The sequence below is a fragment of the Erinaceus europaeus genome, chromosome 14 (genome assembly GCF_950295315.1).
Source record: "Erinaceus europaeus chromosome 14, mEriEur2.1, whole genome shotgun sequence".
Classification (NCBI taxonomy): domain Eukaryota; kingdom Metazoa; phylum Chordata; class Mammalia; order Eulipotyphla; family Erinaceidae; genus Erinaceus; species Erinaceus europaeus.
In genome coordinates this window covers 17,828,863-17,849,169 of record NC_080175.1, presented here as the reverse complement: position 1 = coordinate 17,849,169, position 20,307 = coordinate 17,828,863, and the positions used below count along the sequence as shown (strand labels likewise).

The 20,307-nt window shown below is 49.1% G+C and overlaps 1 protein-coding gene across 1 annotated transcript; it reads left to right on the top strand.

Moving 5' to 3' along the window:
- Positions 1–4,341: 4,341 nt before the first annotated feature.
- Positions 4,342–19,029, top strand: DUSP5 (dual specificity phosphatase 5). Its single transcript, XM_007530265.3, has 4 exons — positions 4,342–4,969; positions 10,303–10,451; positions 13,897–14,116; positions 17,494–19,029. Exons 1-4 carry the CDS (start codon positions 4,591–4,593, stop codon positions 17,898–17,900), a joined length of 1,155 nt encoding a protein of 384 aa, XP_007530327.1. The 5' UTR covers positions 4,342–4,590; the 3' UTR covers positions 17,901–19,029.
- Positions 19,030–20,307: the final 1,278 nt, after the last annotated feature.

Here is a 20,307-nt window from a genome sequence, read left to right as displayed (position 1 = left end):
TAGTTCCACCACACCCACCACCAAGTTCTGTTCCCACCCTCCCACCTCCCAAACAATAACCACTATAGTTCTCACAGATCTTAGAAACAGTTTGCTTGCTTCTGGGTTGTTTTTTTTAAGTTCATGTGTATCAGGTCTCTAGATTCCACATATTAGTGAAACTATCTTTCATCTTTTTATTTATTTTGTTAAGCATAATCACCTCTAGTTCCATCCATTTCACACTGAAGAACACAATATCTTTTTTTTTTATTGAAGAGTAATACTTCATGGAATATATATGCCATAACTTCTTTAGCCAGTCATCTACTGATGGGCATTTAAGCTGCTCCCACTCTTTGGCTATTGTGAATAATACAGCTATGAACATAGGAATGCATATATCCTTTAGAATTAAGTGTTTCGGTGTCCTTTGGATAAATGCCTAAGTGTGGTATGGATGGAGTATAAAGGTAATTCCATTTTTGCTTGTTTAAGGGCTCTCTATACGGTCTTCCAAAGGGGCTGCCTCCCCACCAGCAGTGTTGCGAGTTCCTTTTTTCTCCACAAGCTCTTCAATACCTGTCATTTCTTGTTTTATTGATAGAAGCCATTCTCTCAGGTGGTAACTCAGTGTAGTTTTAATTTGCATTTCTCTAATGATAAGTGAAGTGGAGCATTTCTTCATGATGCACTACTTTTATCATTTTAGAAACAGAGAGGGATAAAAATGCATCCTTCTGAAAGGGCTGGGGTCGGCAGATGACCCATGAGTTGGTCTTTGATTGCTAAGGGTCCCACCCTAGCATTTTAGGGGTACTCTTTGATCCAGCCCCCACAGGCTACTTTGTCCCACCTTCTGAACTAAGTGGAAGGGGGAGGACCCCCAAAGCATCTACTGAGGCTGTGATGAGCAGGAACAGACACAGGAGTCCCCAAGTCCCTGAAGCTCCCCAACATTGGATGCTGAAAGCTATGTGTATGGTTCCCCCAAAATGGGCACATAACTTTTTTAAATTGACCCTTGAGAGGGTCAGACCTCCCCCCCATCATAATGTCAAACCAGCGCCCAAGGGTGTAGTGACTAGTCTTTACACCCGCTCTTCCCCACCCTCCATAACTGGCAATGGGGTGAAAATGAGCCGAGAACAAGGCTGTGCTTCCTGGACTCACAGGGTGGCTTAAATCCTGCTTTTTCCCAGAAACTATACTCACCCTCACTCCAAAGCACAGAGGTGAGGGCGGAAGGGTCTCTACACAACTGGTCTTCACACCAACGCTGATTGGGCTCCTGCCATGTGCCAGGGGTTGTTAAGGGAGAGAGGCACAGATGGTGGGACAAGTCCCAGAATGGCCCTTAGAAGCCTGCTGGCTAAAGGTCAGAGAGGTGACGCCCACGTGCTGCGTTGGGGAAAGGGGGAACTCGTGCCGGAGAAGCCCCAGGGGGGACACCCATCAACAAGCTGGGAGAGGAGGAGGGGTGGAGGAGGAGCTGAGGAGGCTCAGAAGGCTTGTGGAAGGGCGAAGGCAGCTTGATATAGAGCAAGTTTAGAAAAAAAGGCAGCTTAGTATGAGTGGAGCTTGGGGCTGGGGGAGGGCAGGGGAGTGAAGGCAGAAACAAGGTTAGAGGTGGGTTCTGGCTAGTTGGCCAGAACAAGGGCCTTGGCGTTCTGCTAAGGAATTTGGTTTTTATCAGACTGCGAGTAGGTGTCACTGAAGGATTTTGAGCAGAGCAAGTGGGTTGTGTGCACACAGATACACGCTTAAAAGAGCACATGGCAGAGGACCAGAAGTGGGAGAAAACCTGGAGACTGGGGTGCTGGAAGCGACTGAGTGGTAGGCACCTTCCAGCTATAGACAGGGATGGGATCAGCTGTATATGTGGGAGACCCTTGCAAAAGGAACACTCAGGATCCCTTGTCCAAAAATTATTTACAAATACCAAGACAATGGTAATGGGGGCAGTAAGCCCAACACAGGGCTCAGCTGCTTAGGTCACATACCCAAGAAGTTGGCTTAAACCACAGGACTAGAAAGAGCAGTCAGCAGAAGGGTCTAGAAAGTAGAGGCCTGAGACTTGAGAGAGTTGTTGGGCTAGGGGAAGTGAGGGGCAAGCCTGCTGGCTGATGACCTTCCCTCAGGGTTGCCAGGATATCCCACTGCTTAATGAGCACCCCCTTGAGTGTTCCCAGATCAACTCTAACCTAGTCATGTGTCTAAATGTCACTGCTACCCACCCAGCTTCCCTATCTAAAGGTGTCACCATTCACCCAGTCACCCTGATAAAAAAAACCCTGGTTTCATCCTCTCTCCCCAACACATCCCTTCCTGCTATTTACATCCTGAACTTTCTTCCAATTGTGTGGCCTCTTCAGCCCCTGCTATCTCTGCCAAGTTCCGGGCCCGCCCTTATCAGCTCAGGCCTGGATTACCCACACAAGCTTCCTGTCCCCACACTCCCCTGTGGACTCCAACCCCCACTCTCAAAATACCCCGCCCCCCCCCCCACACACACTACTGCCTCCTCAGTGAGGGCCCCAAATGTCCAGCTGAACAGGTTCCTGGGTTAAGATCCCTCCCTCACTGAGGGCTGTTCCAGAGAAAGGAAAAGATGCAAATGCTTCCAATGGCTCACAAGACTCTGTCCCACCTGTCCCCTTCTCTTTCTCCCTCCCTCCCTCTCAGTGTGTGTGTGTGTGTGTGTGTGTGTGTGTGTATGTGTGTGTGTTTACCAGGGATCAAACCCCAGGGAATCATACAGCAGAACATGTGCTCTATCCTGAGCTCCATGCTCGATCCCCATCTAAACTAATATCACAAGTGTCTTGTCTCTTACACACATCTAGTACACACTATGCTGGATAGTTTTTGTATTTGCTTAGTTCAAGCTTTTTCCTACACCTGGCTTACATACTTTCTTCAAAGATCTTTCTGGCTCTGAGACGCCTCCTCCAGGACCCACTTCTACTCCATCCAGCCTCACTACAGAACCTTAAGAAAAAAAAAAGCAAAAAACTGCAGGAAGCAAGTACCTCCACCCCCTCCTCCCAGGCTAAAAGCAACTGACCCAAAAAAGCCTGCCGACTTTGGTATCCAGCACAAATACTGAGCTGGTCACATGCATAGTTGGCTCTGGGCTAAATGGGGGCAGCTGGCTGGCACCACTAATCCCTAAGAGGAAGGGAGCAAACTCCAGGATCACATCTTCATTAGGGCCCCTCTAGCAAGACAAGGACAGGTCCTCTGAGTGAATGGAGCTATGACCCAGGGGCCATACCAGCTCACCGGTGTCTGGTTTGATTGCATTTGATTTCAAATTTTGACTTCCGCTGCTTTCTTCTAATAATCTCTTCCCCTCCTTCTCTCATCCCCACTTCAGTAGGAAACAGAAGTCTCTCTCCAGTGGAAGCATGCTGGTCCCCAGCACCCCCACCCCACCCAAGGCTAACGATAAAATGGTTGGCGGCGAGCTTGGGGGTCTGTTTCCCTGTAGCTGGCAGAGCCAGCCATAAACACCGCCGAATGTGAGTCATGTCCAGCCCCCTAGGAATGGGGACAGGACGCCTGAAACTGCTGGGGACTGGCAGGGGGCAGACCGCCTGGGATTATTCCTGATCCACAGATAATCCCTCAAATCTAGAAGCCACCTGAATGGCAGTTGGAGGGGGCTGAGCTCCCTGGACAAATGCAGGTTGACTCCACAGATGACTTCATCGCAGATTTTTTTTTTGAGGGGCCAGAACCTAGAGATAGCCAAATAAATATTCTGATAAATATTGGAGTATGCCACAGAAAAGCACCTGTCAATCCTGTGAGGGCAGAATGTATTATTCAGGAAGATGGATGGCTGCGACTCTTCTGTTTGCAATTTTTTTTTTAACTTTGAGGCACTTTGATTACAGAGAAATTTAAATACGGAGAAAAGTATGATTGGAGGTGGGTGGACTGTACGGAATACCCACGTCGGCATCGCTGAACTTCAGCAGTGAGCAACCCCAGCCCAGCGTCGCGTCATCGCGCGAAGGCTTCGGTCAGGGTCCCTTTGATTCCCTGTTGTCCGCGGGGGGAACCTCCGGCGAGGCGAGACAGCAGCGACTTCTCTCGGAGCGGCCGCCCGCTCGCCGGGCCAAAGCCCCCTGCCCGCGCGGCCGGGATCACCGCGGCCCCGCGACGCCCCGACACCCGGCGGGCAGCGGCTCGCGCGCGGTGAGACGCGGGTGAGTGTCCTCGCGGCGCCTGCGAGCGCGCGGGGCGGCGCCAGGCACTTCCTCTCGGCGCTGAGTAACCGCGGCGCGCGCTCCCGGGGGCGGGGCCCGCCCGAAGGGCAGCCCAGCGCCGGCCTTATTTGGGCAGCCGCGTCACGGGCCGCGCTCTCATTCACATAAAACGCTGCGCCGCGGGCGGAATCCCCGGCTTCTGGAGCGGCGAGTGGCCGGGCTGGTCGCCGAGCCTGCGGGGCGGGAAAGAAGAGTTGAGCGGCCGCTCCGGCTCCGGCGGGCTCGGTGCGTCGGCCGCAGCCCCTCCAGCTCTCCACCCCCGCGCGGGTCGCCCTCCCGCGCCTCTCCGGCGAGCACCCTGGCCGTGGGCAGCTGCGGGCCGCTGGGCGGCGGCATGAAGGTCACGTCGCTCGACGGGCGCCAGCTGCGCAAGATGCTCCGCAAGGAGGCGGCGGCGCGCTGCGTGGTGCTGGACTGCCGGCCCTACCTGGCCTTCGCCGCGTCGAGCGTGCGCGGCTCGCTCAACGTCAACCTCAACTCGGTGGTGCTGCGGCGGGCCCGAGGCGGCGCCGTGTCTGCGCGCTACGTGCTGCCCGACGAGGCGGCGCGCGCGCGGCTGCTGCAGGAGGGCGGCGGCGGCGTGGCGGCCGTGGTCGTGCTGGACCAGGGCAGCCGCCACTGGCAGAAGCTGCGCGAGGAGAGCGCCGCCCGCGTCGTGCTCACCTCGCTGCTCGCCTGCCTGCCCGCCGGCCCGCGGGTCTACTTCCTCAAAGGTGAGCGCGTCGGGGCCCCCGGCCCGGCTCCCCTGCACCGCCCTCCGCCGCGCGCCCTCGTGCTCGGGGTCCCGGGCCCTGGATGGAGCCCGGGACGCCCGTCTCCACCTGCCGGAGTCTGCAGCCGGGGGCTCGGCGCGGTCGGCGCTCAGGGCTTCCCCCGCCCGGCTCCCGCGTTCCTCGAAAGCGCCTGGTCGCCCGCCAGTCGGCCGGGCTGGGTGGGGTTGCAGGCGCCGCCGGGACGCCGCCGCTTGGCACTTGGGGGGCTGGCGGGGCAGGCGTCGGCTCGTGCGGGGCGAGCTCCCCCGGGGCCTTCCTGACAGACAGACAGACAGACTGAGCTGGCGGCCTCTGCAGGTCGTGACCCCCCACCCCCACCCCACTTTCCACCCCGGGAACGTGGCGCCGCGGTGGCCCCTCTCCTCCCGCCGGTGTCTAGGCCGTGCCTTCGCTCACCCCTCTGGCTTTTTTTTTTTTTTTACTCTGGTGAATCCCTCCTCTGATTCTCTTCCGTTTCATTCTATTGCTTTTTATCGCCCTTCGTCCCTCTCTCTCTTTTTTACACCCTCCCAAGTTTTTCTTCTCGTTTAAATTGGAGAGGACGATCCATCTTCGACACTTTTCACCTCCTCCGGTCCCCCGCCGCCCCGGCACCCAGAGCCGAAGCCCCTCGCAGGAGCCGCCTCCTGCCCGCTGGCCCAAGTGGGAGCCTGGTGGTGACCAGCAAGCTAGGACCTAGGACAGGGGCTTTGGGTTAGAGACCCCAACTCCCGCCCCCAATGAGCCTCCAGTTTGCTCCTTTATACCTGCAGGGAGACAACTGTGGCTTCCGGTTGTGGGTGGGTGATTGACATGCCAACTCCAGAGCATTGATTTCTGGGTCGCTTGCTATGACCGGTCGATGCTTTGTATGGGGTCCTTTGTAGCCAAAATGTATGGACACAGAGTAGTGCAGAGGTGAAGGCTCAGTCCCAACAGTCCCCAGGGCCCTGCTAGCCTTGGTGCCAACAGCCCCTGGGGATGGAGCTGTGATAGGATTTAGAGCTCAGATACACCCAGCTGAAAGGACCCTGCTTTTAAGCCCTGCCATTTGGGGCAGTTCCCTCTCCAGGTAAGGAGATCAGAGGCCCTTGGCCAGGATGCGGGCACCTCTATTAGCACTTCTTGCAGATCCCTTCCCTGTGGATTCCTTGGGGAGATGACAAGAGGCTGATGATAACATTCTGCAGGCAGCCTCAGCCCCCAGGGCTTGGAAAGATGCCCTCCCAGCTCAGCAAAGGTTTCACACGTGCCACTGATCTGTCTCTTGCTGATGTGGTTTTTATCTCCTGTCTTTTCTGTCTCTTCCTGGTGTGGTTTTTGTCTCCTGAGCTCTTAGTGAGTACAGGAAAAGCTCCAGCCTCCACAATAGCTTGAAAGAAATGTTTGAGGAAACTCCTCCTAATTCTTCCTCTGCTCCCCACCCTGGGGGTGGGGGTGGGGTTCTAACAGTCTAGAAGTGATTCCCATTAATGTTTTTATTTTTATGAAAGTAGCACACGCAGGTAAAAATTGAAGCAGCACAACCATCATTTCTCCTTCATCCTCGATTAAGCTCATGTTCCATGTCTGTTTGTTCTTTTTTCTATTTTATTTGATGTATTTTACTGAGTAATAGACACAGAGAGAGAGACCAGAGCTCTGCTCAGCTCTGGCTTATCGTGGTGTGGGGGACGGAACCTGGGATTTGAAGCTTCAGGCACCAAAGTCTTTTTTACATAATGACTATGCTATCTCCCCACCCCATGTATTATTTTTAATTATATATTTATTTATTATTGGATAGAGAAGAAATTGAAAGGGGAGCAGAAGGCAGGAAAAGAGACATCAAGACACCTGCATCCCTGCTTCACCACTTGTGAAGCTTTCTCCCTGCCGGTGGGGATCAGGGGCTTGAACTTTGGGCCTGGGTCCTTGCACACAGTACTGTGTGCACTTAACCAGGTGCACCACCACCTGGCCCCCCCTTTTTTAAAATATAATTATTTTGTGTATTTTATGATTTGCTTCTTCATTTCATTTGTTTAAAACTGAGCAAGGACCGGTTTAAGGATCTTGGTTCGAGCCCCTGGTTCTCCATCGTCAAGGGGGTTGCTTCACAGGCAGGTCTGCAGGTGTCATATCTTTCTCTCCCGTCTCTGTCTTCCCCTCCTCTCTCCATTTCTCTCTGTCCTATCCAACAATAATAACAATAACAACAATAGTAATAACTACAACAATGAAACAACAAGGGCAACAAAAGGGAATAAATAAATTTTTTTTTTAAAAAAAACTGAGTCTCAGTTAGTGACTGGCCAGCTGCTGCTAGCTTCACTGTTTGAAGCCAGTGTGAGAGTCCAGAAGCCTCTGCATATGCATTCTCTTTCAGTGGAATCAGAATTGTCAGACTGGAAGTTATGTGCACTAAAAGTTTCAGTAGCATGAATCGTTTAATTCCTTCCCCTATAACACTACTCAACTTCAAGTTGTTACCAATGAAGTTTTTTATTTTTTTATCAAACTCCTCTCTGGGAATGAGTGCAGGTTTTTATTTATTTATTTATTTTGGGAATTTTTTTCAATTACCTTTATTTACTTATTGGATAGACACAACTAGAAATCAAGAGGAAGGGGAAGGTAGCAAGGGAGAGAAACAGACACCTGCAGCACTGCTTCACCACTCGCAAAGCTTCACCTCTGCAGGTGAGGACTAGGGGCTTGAATCCAGGTTTTTGTACATTGTTAGCATGTGTGCTCAACCAGATACACCACTGCCCAGTCCCGGGAGTGCAGGTTAATCTAGTGGCAGTTCAGATCTTAGGAACAATTCCTTTTACACATCTGTTAATCACTTATTTAAAACACACACACTCCCTAAAATGACCACGTGATGCTGTCAGTGCGTATTTGTTTCTAGTGTGCAGCACTGTCACAGTTCCCCTGGTCATGCAGTGGTGAGGGAAAGCAGAATCACTCTGAAGAGGGCTGAAGCAGCCAGAAGAATTGCTATTGCTCTTGCAGCTTAAGTGAGGCACCGGAGAGGAATGTTCTGTCTCTCCACATCTCTGATGGGAGTTCTTGAAAGACGGAACCCAGCTAATCTGGAGGACTCTTTCTGACCCCAGCTTCAAGAGGCAGGCCCTGTTTATCTGTCCCTCAACTACTCAGAGACTCTTTGTCTGCCTGTCTTATTTTGTCAACAGGCTGGCAGCACTGAGCCCACACCTTCACCTCTGTCCTCCTCACAACTCTAAATCTTCTATGTAAAGCCCTAGGGATGGGGGTGCCCTGCAGACTTGTCTTTCCGAAGTCTCTTCCAAAAGTCTGGGAGCACCTGGGCCACTCTTATTCCAAATGCCCCTCCCACATCACTTAAGTTTGTCTCCTGGAACCCAAAATACTGAGGCCCAGGCACTGGAAGTGAGCTCCTAACTAGAAGCCAGGGGACCATAAGAATCTGGCATTCTCTCTGCCTTAGAGTGGGAAGGGGACCAGGCACTCTTGACAAAGTGTGAGGAGCACATAAATCACAGACCCTTCCACTGCCCTCATCCTGACCTGCACATGTCACACTGAAGGCCCAGAAGACTATTTGGTGAAGGAACCACAGGGGAGATTTGGGTGTCCAAATGAGAAAAGGGTTGCTGGGCAGATCCACAGAGCTGAGAGGAAGCAGTAATGGCAAGATGACTCATTGTCGACAAGGCTGCAGCAGCTTCTGAGCCGGAGCTAGAGATGGCCCTGTAATCCATTAACCCTTTGTCCACTGCAGGGGCTTAGAAAACAAAACAAAACAAAAAAGGCCATATTCTCTGGGGCCTAACTCAACAGCAAAGATAGAAACAGAGGAGGGTTTGGGGGAGGAAAAAAGGACATGGATCTCAGAACTCATGTTTCATTGATAATTGGACATCAAGTAGATGGGGAGGGGGTGGTCAGAAAAAGGCAGGTGGGGTTTATGGAGCCTCTAGATGTGTCTTAGGTTGCTCCCGATTGGAAGCACAGGGTAGATGGCCTGGTCCCCCTACAGCCCTCCACATTCTACAAGGTCCAAGGGCCATTTTTCATGTGACTCTTCCCCTGCTGGGTATATTGAACCCGAGACTGTCATACTCCATGTTTCTGTGACTTGATCAGAAAGTTGTTTTTAACCTGAAAGCAATCTACTTGAATTAAGTATAAATGTAATAATCAGGCATTTTTGCAGTCATACTTCCCAGTGTTTGACTTAATTGATTTGGAACAGGGGAGATGGTCAAAGGTTAGGGGAAAGAGACAGTTTTTACTGAGATTTAAGATCAGGTCATTTCTCCAGTTTGGCCGGGAAAGTAATTAACTTGATTGATTACTCTCAATTGGACCCATAGTGAGAGACCTGTCAGTTGTGTCCATAGCCCCTTAAGAGTGAGAAAGGGGCAAGGATTTTTTTTTAATTGCTTTGACTTTAAGCCACATTTTAGCTATTAGTTACTAGTTCCTAATGAATGAAAGGGTCTCCATTTCTAATCCTACTCAGAGCTGAAGTACTAAGAAAGAAACAGACCTGGTTCAGAGAAGTGCTGCGTAATCACACCTGCGTTTTAGAAGAACAAGAGAAACAACAGCTTTTTTCTGTAGGGATTTGGTTAATATTTGCCAGATGTCAGACATTTTCTTTCACAATTTAAACTGCTTTTGATGCTCACAAAAAGTTAATAATTGCCTTCTTGATAGAGATTTTTTAGGAGTGAGCTTTGTATGTGTGTGTGGGAGAGACCCATTTCTGCTCTACAATGATTAGTTGGTTTTGCTCAGTCTTTCTTTCTGTCTTTCTGTCTTTTTTTTTTTTTTTTGCCTCCAGGGTTATTGCTGGGGCTTGGTGCCTGCACCACAAATCCTCTGCTTCTGGAGGTCATTTTTTCCCATTTTTGTTGCCCTTGTTGCACTTGTTTTGACTGTTATAGCTGTTGTTGTTGTTGTTGTTGGATAGGACAGAGAGAAATCGAGAGAGGAGGGGAAGACAGAGGGGGAGAGAAAGACAGACACCTGCAGATCTGCTTCACCGCTTGTAAAGCAACCCCCCCCCTTCAGGTGGGGAGCCGGGAGCTCGAACTGGCATCCATATGCCAGTCCTTGCCCTTTGCGCCATGTGAGCTTACCCGGCTTAGCTACCACCCAGCCCCCCTTTGCTCAGTTTTTTATGTGACTTGAATCGATGTTAGCTCAATATTTTTTACTCTTCCATACACAGGGTATTGATTAACTCTGATTGTTTTCCAAGAGCCTGAAAAATCAGTGTTTAATGTCTGTTTTACCTTTTGCCCCCCCTCTGGCAGGAGGGTATGAGACATTCTACTCGGAATATCCTGAGTGTTGCGTGGATGTGAAACCAATTTCACAAGAGAATTTTGAAACTGAAAGATCCCTCATCGGCCAGTGCGGGAAACCAGTGCTCCCCATCAACTACAGGCCGGCTTATGACCAGGTATGTGGTCTGAGGCTCCCGCTCCCTTCCTTCCTCAACACTCCAACTCTTCCTGTCCCTGCTTAGCAGCCTGGGCTGGTTCCTTTGTTGGACCAGATGCTGGCAGGACCCTCTAGTTTTCAGTGACCTCTGCTGCTTGCCAACATGTGTTTCCATCCAGGGGTAAATGGGCTGCCTTCCAGCATACAAGCTGACTAGAGCAGATGAGCCACAGCACAGGATGCTTGACAGCTTCGAGAGAGAAAAGAGGAAATGAAAGATACATTATTATTAGCCAGGGCAGTGCACAGAAACTCTGAAACACTGGTGTAGGTTTCCCTGAAAGGCCTTTCAGAACTGTCAGACTTCCTGTGTTAATTTTCTTTCTTTCTTTTCTTTATGTTTATTTATTTATTTACTTATTTGGATAGAGACCCAGAAACTGAGAGGGAAAGGGGTGATAGGGAGAGATACAAGAGACTCCAGCAGCACTGCTTCACCATTCAAAGCTTCCCCCTGCAGGTGGGGACGGGGCTCAGACCTTGCACATTGTAGTATGTGCACTCAACCGGGTGCAGCACCGCTTGGCCACCTTGATTTTCTTTCTAGTTTTTCATGTCCTGTCATTTCTGCAAACCAATCCAGTGCATGTCAAGGCAAGTCTTATTTCTTTGTTTACTAAAACAAGGCAGGAAAAAGGCAGGCAGGTAGAGAAAGGATTATAGAGAAACTTCCGTTTGGGTGGCTAGGCAGGTTTCTTACTATAAGATTTGAGCCAGAGATCTAGAGATACTAAAGAATTTGATGTTTCCATAAATGTGGTTCTTTCCTTCCAAGAACTGTACTTTGTAATGAGTCACTAAATGACATGTGAGGGGCTGGACAATCGCACGCCTGGTAGAGCACACACATTACCATGAACAAGGACCCAGGTTCAAGCTCCAGTCCCTGCCTGCTTACGGGGAGCTTCATGAGCAGTGAAACAGTGCTGCAGGTGTCTCTTTTTCTCTCTCCCTATCTCCCTAGCCCCTCAAGATTTCTCTCTGTCTCCATCAACATAAGAAAGAAAAAAATGGCCTCCAGGAGCAGTGGGTTTATAATGCAGGCATCAAACCCCAGTCATAACTCTGGTAACAATACTAATAATTTTTTTAAAGATTTTATTTTTTTATTAATGAGAGACATAGGAGAGAGAAAGAGCCAGACATCAATCACTCTGGTACATGTGCTGCTGGGGATAGAACTCAGGACCTCATGCTTGAGAGTCCACTGTTTTACCCACTGTACCACCTCCCGGACAACCTAATAAATAAAATTAATTAATAAAAGAAGCATAAAAGTTGAGGGCTCCCATAGGGGATTACCTACAACACTGAAGAAAAAGTTGATAAGGACACAAATCAGACAGAAACCAGAGGGCAGAACCCACATTCCCATTTCACAGAGTGGAAGAAACTATTTCATAGCTAGTAAGACAATCCCTTTGCAGAGAATCTTACAGGTGGGTTTATGGTAATGCTAGGCCTAGAACCCCCATTGTCTTAACAGCTTCTTCTGGATCTTTTTGTTTGTTTGCTTATTTGTTTGGGTTGTTTTTCCCCCATAGTTCCTCAGAAAGTGAAACAGAAATTAGCCGGATGTTGCTAAAGCATAATGGATCTTAAGCTGAGTAGGGGAGGCCCTGATGTGTCTGAAGGTTTATCTGGGGAAACCCCCCAGTGCTACTTCTTAAAAATAACTGCAAAAAGAGAAACTAGGTGAGGTTGTGTTAACCAGTGACATTTCTAAAGACCTTTGGCTTCTGCCTCTTGAGCCTAAACAGAAGATTCAGAAAAGGAAAGAAGCAGGTTTTTATGAGGGTGATCTCCAAAAGAGACTGAGTAGGAGGACCCTGAGCCTGGCGTGCCAGCATTTTCCAGGCGCCGAAGAGAGGGGTGAGAGAGATCTGTGTAGGTACATCTGCACGGTACAGCTCAGAGGCCAGCCACACTGGTTCTGATACAAAGACTGGTGATACTGTGTACCTCGTGTACAAGTCATCTCATTTCTCCCAACTAGCTAAACCGGCATTTCTTTAAACACCACCTGCAGGATCATTGAAGAAGTGACTGCCACTGGGCCCCATAACATAACCCTTTCCCCAGCATGTGTCCTGCAGAGAATTTCCATTCTTCCCTCATTCCAGGAGACAAGAGATATGAAACACAGGAAGTGATGGATGAGATAAGAAAGTCTCCCAAAGATATAGCTATTGTTTGCCCCCCCACCCCCACACCCCACTCCCAGCCTAGTCCTTGTTTCTTGTTTCCCTCTGAATTTCCAGTCAGCTCTTGCTGACTTCTTGACCATTCTGTAAGTGTCAAGACAGCCAGAGTCCCCCCAGGTGGCAGTTCTTCTTAACTTGGCCTTAGAGTGGAGGTCTCTGGCTCTTCCTTTCTTGGAATTGTCTTAACTAGAATCCTGGTGTGTGGGTGTCCCCTTCTTTCAAAGGGTGAGGATGTAAATGTCTCTCACCAAAACCCTTAGCACCATAGGAAGATCAGAGGTGGGGGAAGCCCTGTGCTTATGGCATAGCACCCTTTTTTTCTGGGTAGAATTCTGTGTAGACAGTAGTAATTCTCATTTCTAAGAAGCACAGTTTTCTCTAACATCTGAAATCTGGATGCATATTAGGGTCAGCAGTATCTGAGGTTTAATGAAATACTCTAAAACATAAGCACTGGCAAGGCCTGGGAGGTGGTGGCACAGTGGTAGAATTCTGAACTTAGATAGACATGGGGTCCTGTGTTCAATCCCTAGCATCGCATTTGCTAGAGTAACACTCTGGTTCTCTTTCTCTGTCTCTTGTGAAATAAATAAATCTTAAACAAAAACAAAAGTGTCCGAACCTTCTCCATGGGATCTAGAAAGAAATCAAGGCAGCCCAAGATTAGTAGGTTGACTTTGGTACTCTCAGAGCAGTTGGAACTTAAGTGCAGGCCTCTCAGTTCTACTCTTGCACTTCCTTGGTCTGTGTTTGTTTGTTTGTCTGATTGACCTTTTTGGTTGGTTGGTTCTTGTTTTTTTGCCAGAACACTGCTCAGCCTTGGCTTCTTGTGGTACTAGAGATTGGATCTGGCACTAATATCTTTTTGTGTAGCCATTATGCTATCTCCACAGTCCCCACCCCCCCCCACCCCCAGCTTCTTATTCCTGTCTGCGCTCGAAGGCTGTTGGCATTTCCGACCACTTGGACAATGTGTAGGAAAATGAGGATCTTTGCTGTCATTGTGTGACAAGGTGTAATGTGGGCTAGAGTGATAGCTCCACCCACAGTGTGGGTTGAACTGCCCTAAGGCTTGAACTCTCTCTACCTGGAAACTGGAAAGGGAACAACCCACCTTCAGAAATGACGAGACCAGGCTGGTTTGGCTTCCTCTTCCAAAAGAGCAAGTTAAACCAATGCTTCCTGGCTGTTCTTTTCTAGGGTGGCCCCGTTGAAATCCTTCCATTCCTCTACCTTGGAAGTGCCTACCACGCATCCCAGTGCGAGTTCCTCGCCAACCTGCACATTACGGCCCTGCTGAACGTGTCTCGCCGGACCTCTGAGGCCTGCACGACCCACCTACACTACAAGTGGATCCCCGTGGAAGACAGTCACACAGCTGACATCAGCTCCCACTTCCAGGAAGCAATAGAATTCATTGGTAGGCTCAGTGTCCCCCTTTCAGCTTTGGGGGCTCCTTGGGGACACACATTCTTGGGTTTTAATGTATTGATGAAGCTACTTTCTTTCACTGAGGGGAAAATGGTCTTATATATGCTAAGGAAGGGATCCAGCTGCCTTTAAAAAAGCAGAGAGGAGGATTTGAGCTGCTATGAATAGGAGCTTTAATTTGCAAGACAAATGAATTAATATAATCTTATGGCGATACTCATGGCTGCTCTTGTTATTGTTTCTATCTGGGCAGGAGGCCGCTCTGCGTAATGCTCCACATGAGGGGAGAAGGGAGGGGAAGAACTACCCTCACTGCTTCTACGTAGGTTGGGCTATTTTTAAAAGCAAACAGAAGGATTGAGAGAGCACTTCTTACGCACTGAGCCCCATGGGCACCCGGCAGCTTTCCACAGCTTTTTTGGCAAATCCGCTTTGGGGGCAATTTGTTTTGCATTTCCAGCTAATTTTGGATGAAAGATAACACTTGCCTCAAGCTGCATACTTTATGCACAGGAGAGCCGGCACCTTCTGCACCTTTTCTACATTCCACGAGGACTTTAGCACTTGCTTCACTGTGTGAGCCCAACAGCCAAGACCTCAGCTTCTGTACCTGTCTGGAAAGGACTCTAGGCCTTGGGTTTCTGGGTACCCCAACCGCCCAGAGTGTTCTCTCTTTTGACATCCTCCTCCCCCCACCCCCACCCCCGCCATTTTCCTGGGACTCAGCTGGCTTTTTTTCCCCCCTTTTGTTGCCCTTGTGGTTATTATTATTTTGTTGTTATTGATGTCAACGTTCTTGGGTAGGACAGCGAGAAATGGAGGAGGAAAAGACAAAGGGGGAGCGAAAGATAGATACCTGCAGACCTGCTTCACCACCTGTGAAGTGACTCCCTTGCAGGTGGGGAGCTGGGGGCTCAGACCAGGATCCTTATGCCGGTCCTTGCACTTTGTGCCACGTGCGCTAACACCCAGCCCCCGTCTGGCTTTTTTTCTGTCTTAAATTTGCAGGCATCTTTTTCAACCCTGTGGACTTACCTTCCTTTCCAGAGTCCTTCTTTCGCTATCTTTTTAAAATCACTTTATTTATTGGATAGAGACAGAGAAGTTGAGAGGGAAAGAGAAGAGGGAGGCACATACTGTACTGCTTCACCACTTGCAAAGTGGTGACAGCAGTAATGGTGACTTGGGCATGGTGATGTGTGATGTGTGCACTCAACCAGCTTCACTGCTGGCAGCTCCTCCTTTCTCATTAACATTCACTGTGGGCTAAGCAGACAGCATGATATTTATGCAAAGAAACTTTCATGAAAGCCTGAGGCACCAAAGGCCTCGGGCTCAATCGCCAACACCCTTGTAAGCCAGAGCTAAGCAGTGCTCTGGTGAAAATAAATAAATAAAAGCAGGTATGGTTGTTGAAACTGAGACAGGGCTCTTCTGTATTTTGTTCCTGAAGGATATTGGAAGGCGCTGCAATGATTTCTTAGTATAGGTAGCAATTTGGCCCCTCCCCTCAACATGTGGTAGGCTCTTTATGCATACCCCAAATTTGTTCCTTCTTGATTGCACCCCAGAAAACCCCAGTGAGAAGCACCAGAGGCAAAAGGACAGGCCTGTCCTTCTTGTCCCCCAAGCCTGCAGGCCCGGATGATCCTTCTGGAGTCTGTTGAGTGACAGCCAGAATGATGGTTCACTGACTCCTCCTCCCTGCCCTTGGGAATGCCTTGCCCTTCTTAGCCTGTTATTTAATTACCTAGATAGCTGCTCAGTGAGGTCATGAAACCCGCCCCCATCCTTTTCTCAGAAGCCTCCTTCTCTATCCTATGTGTGAATTTTGTGTTTGTGTGTACAGCCACATAAACCCACAGTTTCTTGAAAGCACAGGATGTCCCCAAAACACTTGGGCCTGCTGATAGAAAAGGGGTCTGAGGTCAAACCCTACCCTTCCAGGGGGCTGGGCCGGGGGGAGATGTCACGGAGAGACCACAAGGAAGCCCTGGGGATGGGCTGAGATTGAGGAGCAGTGTACTTACTCTAGGCTTGCTTGGATGTGGCCCAGGCCAATTAGAATCTAGACTACTAAAGAGGCCAACAGAAAGTAAAGGAAAATCACAGTCAAAACCATAGGGTCGGGGTCTCCCCTTGGAACTAATATATAGGGACTTTTTTCCTTTGAGTCAGAGACTGAAATGTGGGGGAGTCTCTTAACATATAACCCTCTTCAGGGTGCCCTTTGGGGTTTTCTTTCTGATGGGGGAATCTCCAGGCTGCCTTCCTGACTCCTCAGAATCTTTCAAGTTTCGCACATTCATTTGCAGACTTCTTAAGCTTGAGGAGGGAAGTGGGTAAGGAGACTGACTTTATATTTGCCCTTCAGAATCTTACATATGTTTGCATACTGCGGCCATGCATAACACCAGGTGCATCTGACTTCCTGTGATGTCACTGTTCCCTACCACCATCAAGACAGGGAATTGAAAAGACTACTTTTTTTTTTTTTTTTCTTGTGGGCTTTCAGTTTTGACTTGATATGTTTGACTTTTTACCTCTTCCCATTTGTAACAGTTGTAGTCTCATGGGGGTGGAGGGGAGATGGGTAGATTAGAAAAGGAGGACATCCTTCCTTTCTTGTCACACTGAACTAAAGCATGCTTGCTAACTGACAGAGGTAGCTTTATAGCAGTGACTCCCATTGTTAGGCAAGATGAAGTTTGCGCAAGCCATACATCGCCCCATCTAGTAAGCGTCACTTAGCTGGGGCTATAATTAGTGGCTGTGCTCTATTTATTGTGTGTTTGGTGGTGGGAACCCTGGGAGCTGAGCCAAGCATCCCGCCCTGGCACAGTCAGACCAAGTGCCCAGGAAGGATGGCAGGTCTGTCAGAATGAGGGTTACGTCACCATTTAGAAGTAGACCTCGAGAGGCAGAAATTGCTTCTCTAAACCAGTCTTTGAACGTGGAACCTTCTCAGAAAATCGCATCCTCAGTCAAAAGGTGCATGCGATTTCCAGGATTTATCCCTGCCCTTTTTGAAACCCATCTGTGAAACCCATTTGCAGATACGGTCTTCAGGCAGGGGTTACTCCTGGCCAGCACCTTCAGTGTCATGATCTGCAATTATTGTGGAGATCTGGGTAGCAACTCTAAGAATGATCAAAGTCCTTGGGGTGGGGGGAGATAGACTTTGTTTAAACACCACATGTCCCTGCCTTAGCACTGGAGATAAAAGTCTTAATGTAGGCTGCAGCTGTTGAGTAAGCCTGATGCTCTGAGAACTAGCACACTTCTGTGTTTACTTGTTGTGTTAGGGCACTGATTGCCTTGAGGTTCCAACCCCAACTCATTCCCACTACCTTTTGTTCCTTCTAGACTGTGTCAGGGAAAAGGGAGGCAAGGTCCTGGTCCACTGTGAGGCTGGGATCTCCCGTTCGCCCACCATCTGCATGGCTTACCTCATGAAGACCAAGCAGTTCCACCTGAAGGAGGCCTTCGATTACATCAAGCAGAGGAGGAGCGTGATCTCACCCAATTTTGGCTTCATGGGCCAGCTCCTGCAGTATGAATCCGAGATCCTGCCTTCTACGCCCACCCCCCAGGCTCCCTCCTGCCAAGGGGAGGCTGCTGGCTCTTCCTTTATAGCCCATTTGCAGACACTGAGCCCCGACATGCAGGGTTCCTACTGCACGTACCCTACCTCAGCACTGCCCCCAGTGCCCACCCACTCAACCGTCCCAGAGCTCAGCAGGAGCTCCATGGCCACTGCCACATCCTGTTAAAACTGGGGCGGGGGGGGGAACTGCCCGGCCCCAGGAACAACTGTGATCTTGCTTTTTAAACTCGTGGACATTTCATTCCTGTGCAATACTGAAGACCTCACTGTCCCACTGTCCCAATAGGGATAGGGAATGGTCGCCAGGCTTGCAAACAAATTTCAGACTGGCCTCGGGATGGGTTCTCGGGACCGCAGGAAGGCCAAGCCATTTTGAGAGCACAGTGTGTGCTGACTACTGTACTTCCAGACCCCCACCCCCACTGCCCTCAGGACTGCCCAGTCCTCACACCTCAAAGTTCGCCTTTTCATTTCAAGCGTAAGGCAATAAATACCTGCAGCAACATGGGAGAAAGCAGTTGCTCAGTCAGGAGAAAAAGCAGTTTCAAAGCCAATTCATTTTGAAGGAAGCACAATTTCCATCGAACTTTTGTAACTTGACAGTCTCAGTATCTGTGTCTGTTGCTTCAGAGCATAAGCTTGAGCACCATCTGGTCAGGAAAGTAACCCTGCAGGGCCCGTGGGGGACACACCCTATTTGCTGACTTGAACCCTAAATTGTTTTTTGAGACCTCTCTCGGGCCCATTGGAGGTGGTTGGCTACCATAGCAAGACAGCAACTCTTCTGGGCTGCTTTTTCACTGTGGGTTCTTCCCTGACCTTGAACTTTGGCATGATTCTTAATCATACTTGAACCTTTCTCATTACACCTCTCCTCAGAGCAACTCTTGGGTCATTTAAAGAAAAAAAAAAGTTATTCAAACCATAGACCAAAAATCACCCCATTGAGGTGGTAGCAGTGGGTTTGAAGAGAAAAGGGCACCCACTATCTGGGTCAGTGGCAATGAAGCAGTCATTTCCCCAGCTTGCTGTCCTTGTATGTGCTTGTCTGTCTCTTGTGACACTTGTTTTTTTCCCTGCCCCTGGGGATTATCTCCAAGCTGTTGACTTCTGGGATTTTCAGATTTTACAATGTGGTACTACTACTATTTTTTTTTTTTGTCTGTAGGTTATTTCTCCAGGGGAAAAGGCAATAATTTCCTTAAAATCCATATGAATGTGAAGAAAAGCAGTATGTGACTGGCTGTTACTGTTTTTTTATAGTGCAAAATAAAAAGTAAAATGAAAAAAAAGATGCTGCTGCTTGTTGCTGAGTTGGGATTGGGAGGAACATGGTTAACTGGTAGAGCCAGCCTACTTCATTGGGCTTATTTTTAAAATAAACTCTACAGTGATGGTGAGGCCTAGGCAGCTGTCAGCATGAGCTTGTGCACCTGCCCCCCAGTTCATGGTCTTCGCTGTTACTGCATGAGTTCACCACTCCAGGCCCAACTTTTTTTTTTTATACAAATGGAGAGATACTACATTCAGTGCCCAAACTTGAACCTGTTCTGTGCACCATGGCAAGAAATGTGTGTGTCCTACTCAGTGAGCTGTGTCTCTAGGAGAAGGAATTTTTCTTTTTCAAAAGTTTTACTTAGTGAGAAAGAACCCAATCACCAGTCTGCCATATCAAACTCAGGACCTCAAGGTTTAGGACCCACTTGACTAAACTTCCTCTTGACTGCCCTACCTCTTGGGCTGCAGTAACCCTAGTGATCTTCATGATACAAAAAAGCCTGGTTTTCAGTTGAAAGGCTTCCCTGAACTCACTTGGTGAGAGAAGTCCTTATACACAGGCCAGGCAGCATTAGAACATTTGCCTTCCCTGACTTTCAGCCTTGGATTCTTTCAGGAAATGAGTGAGTTGTGTTAGATGATTGCAAAAGTCCTGTACAGCCCTGGGTTTCTGTAAATCTGAGTGCCAAGCGTGTGGTCAGCCTCTTGCCTCTCACTCCTGGTTCATGGTAGACAAGAAAAGCTTAAGTCAGTGACCTGGAGGCGAAGGGAGTGCAGTGAAACTTCAGCTTAAGTGTGTATAGACTGCCACCAGGGTGCCTAGATAAGTCCCTCAGTGACTGTTATAATCCAAGATCAAATGATTTGCCTTCTGAGTAGTTTTCTGTGTTGGAGGGGCAAAGAGGCAGTATAGATATCTCTCCACCCAACTTCTCTCTGTGCCAGCCTAAAGTGGGACCTATTAATACTTCCTGTGGGACTTGTGAGCTGGCTAGGATTAGTGCCACCCCAATCAGCCGGTGCCTGCTGAGGATTCTACTCATACTCTTGATTTGGAGGCCCTAACCTGCATCACAATGGCAAATAGCACTATCTGCCTACCTTCGTTCCTTCCTGACTACCTTCATTCATTAATTTCTTCCTTTCCATAGAATTGCTCAGCCCTGGCTTGTGCTGAGGTTTGAGCCCACTTCTTTTCAAACATGCCACCTCAAAGGCTCTACTAGGGGTACTGCTTTCCACACACCTTTTCTTTTCCCCCAACTGGCCCTCTACCCGCTCCTTGGAGAGTTCAT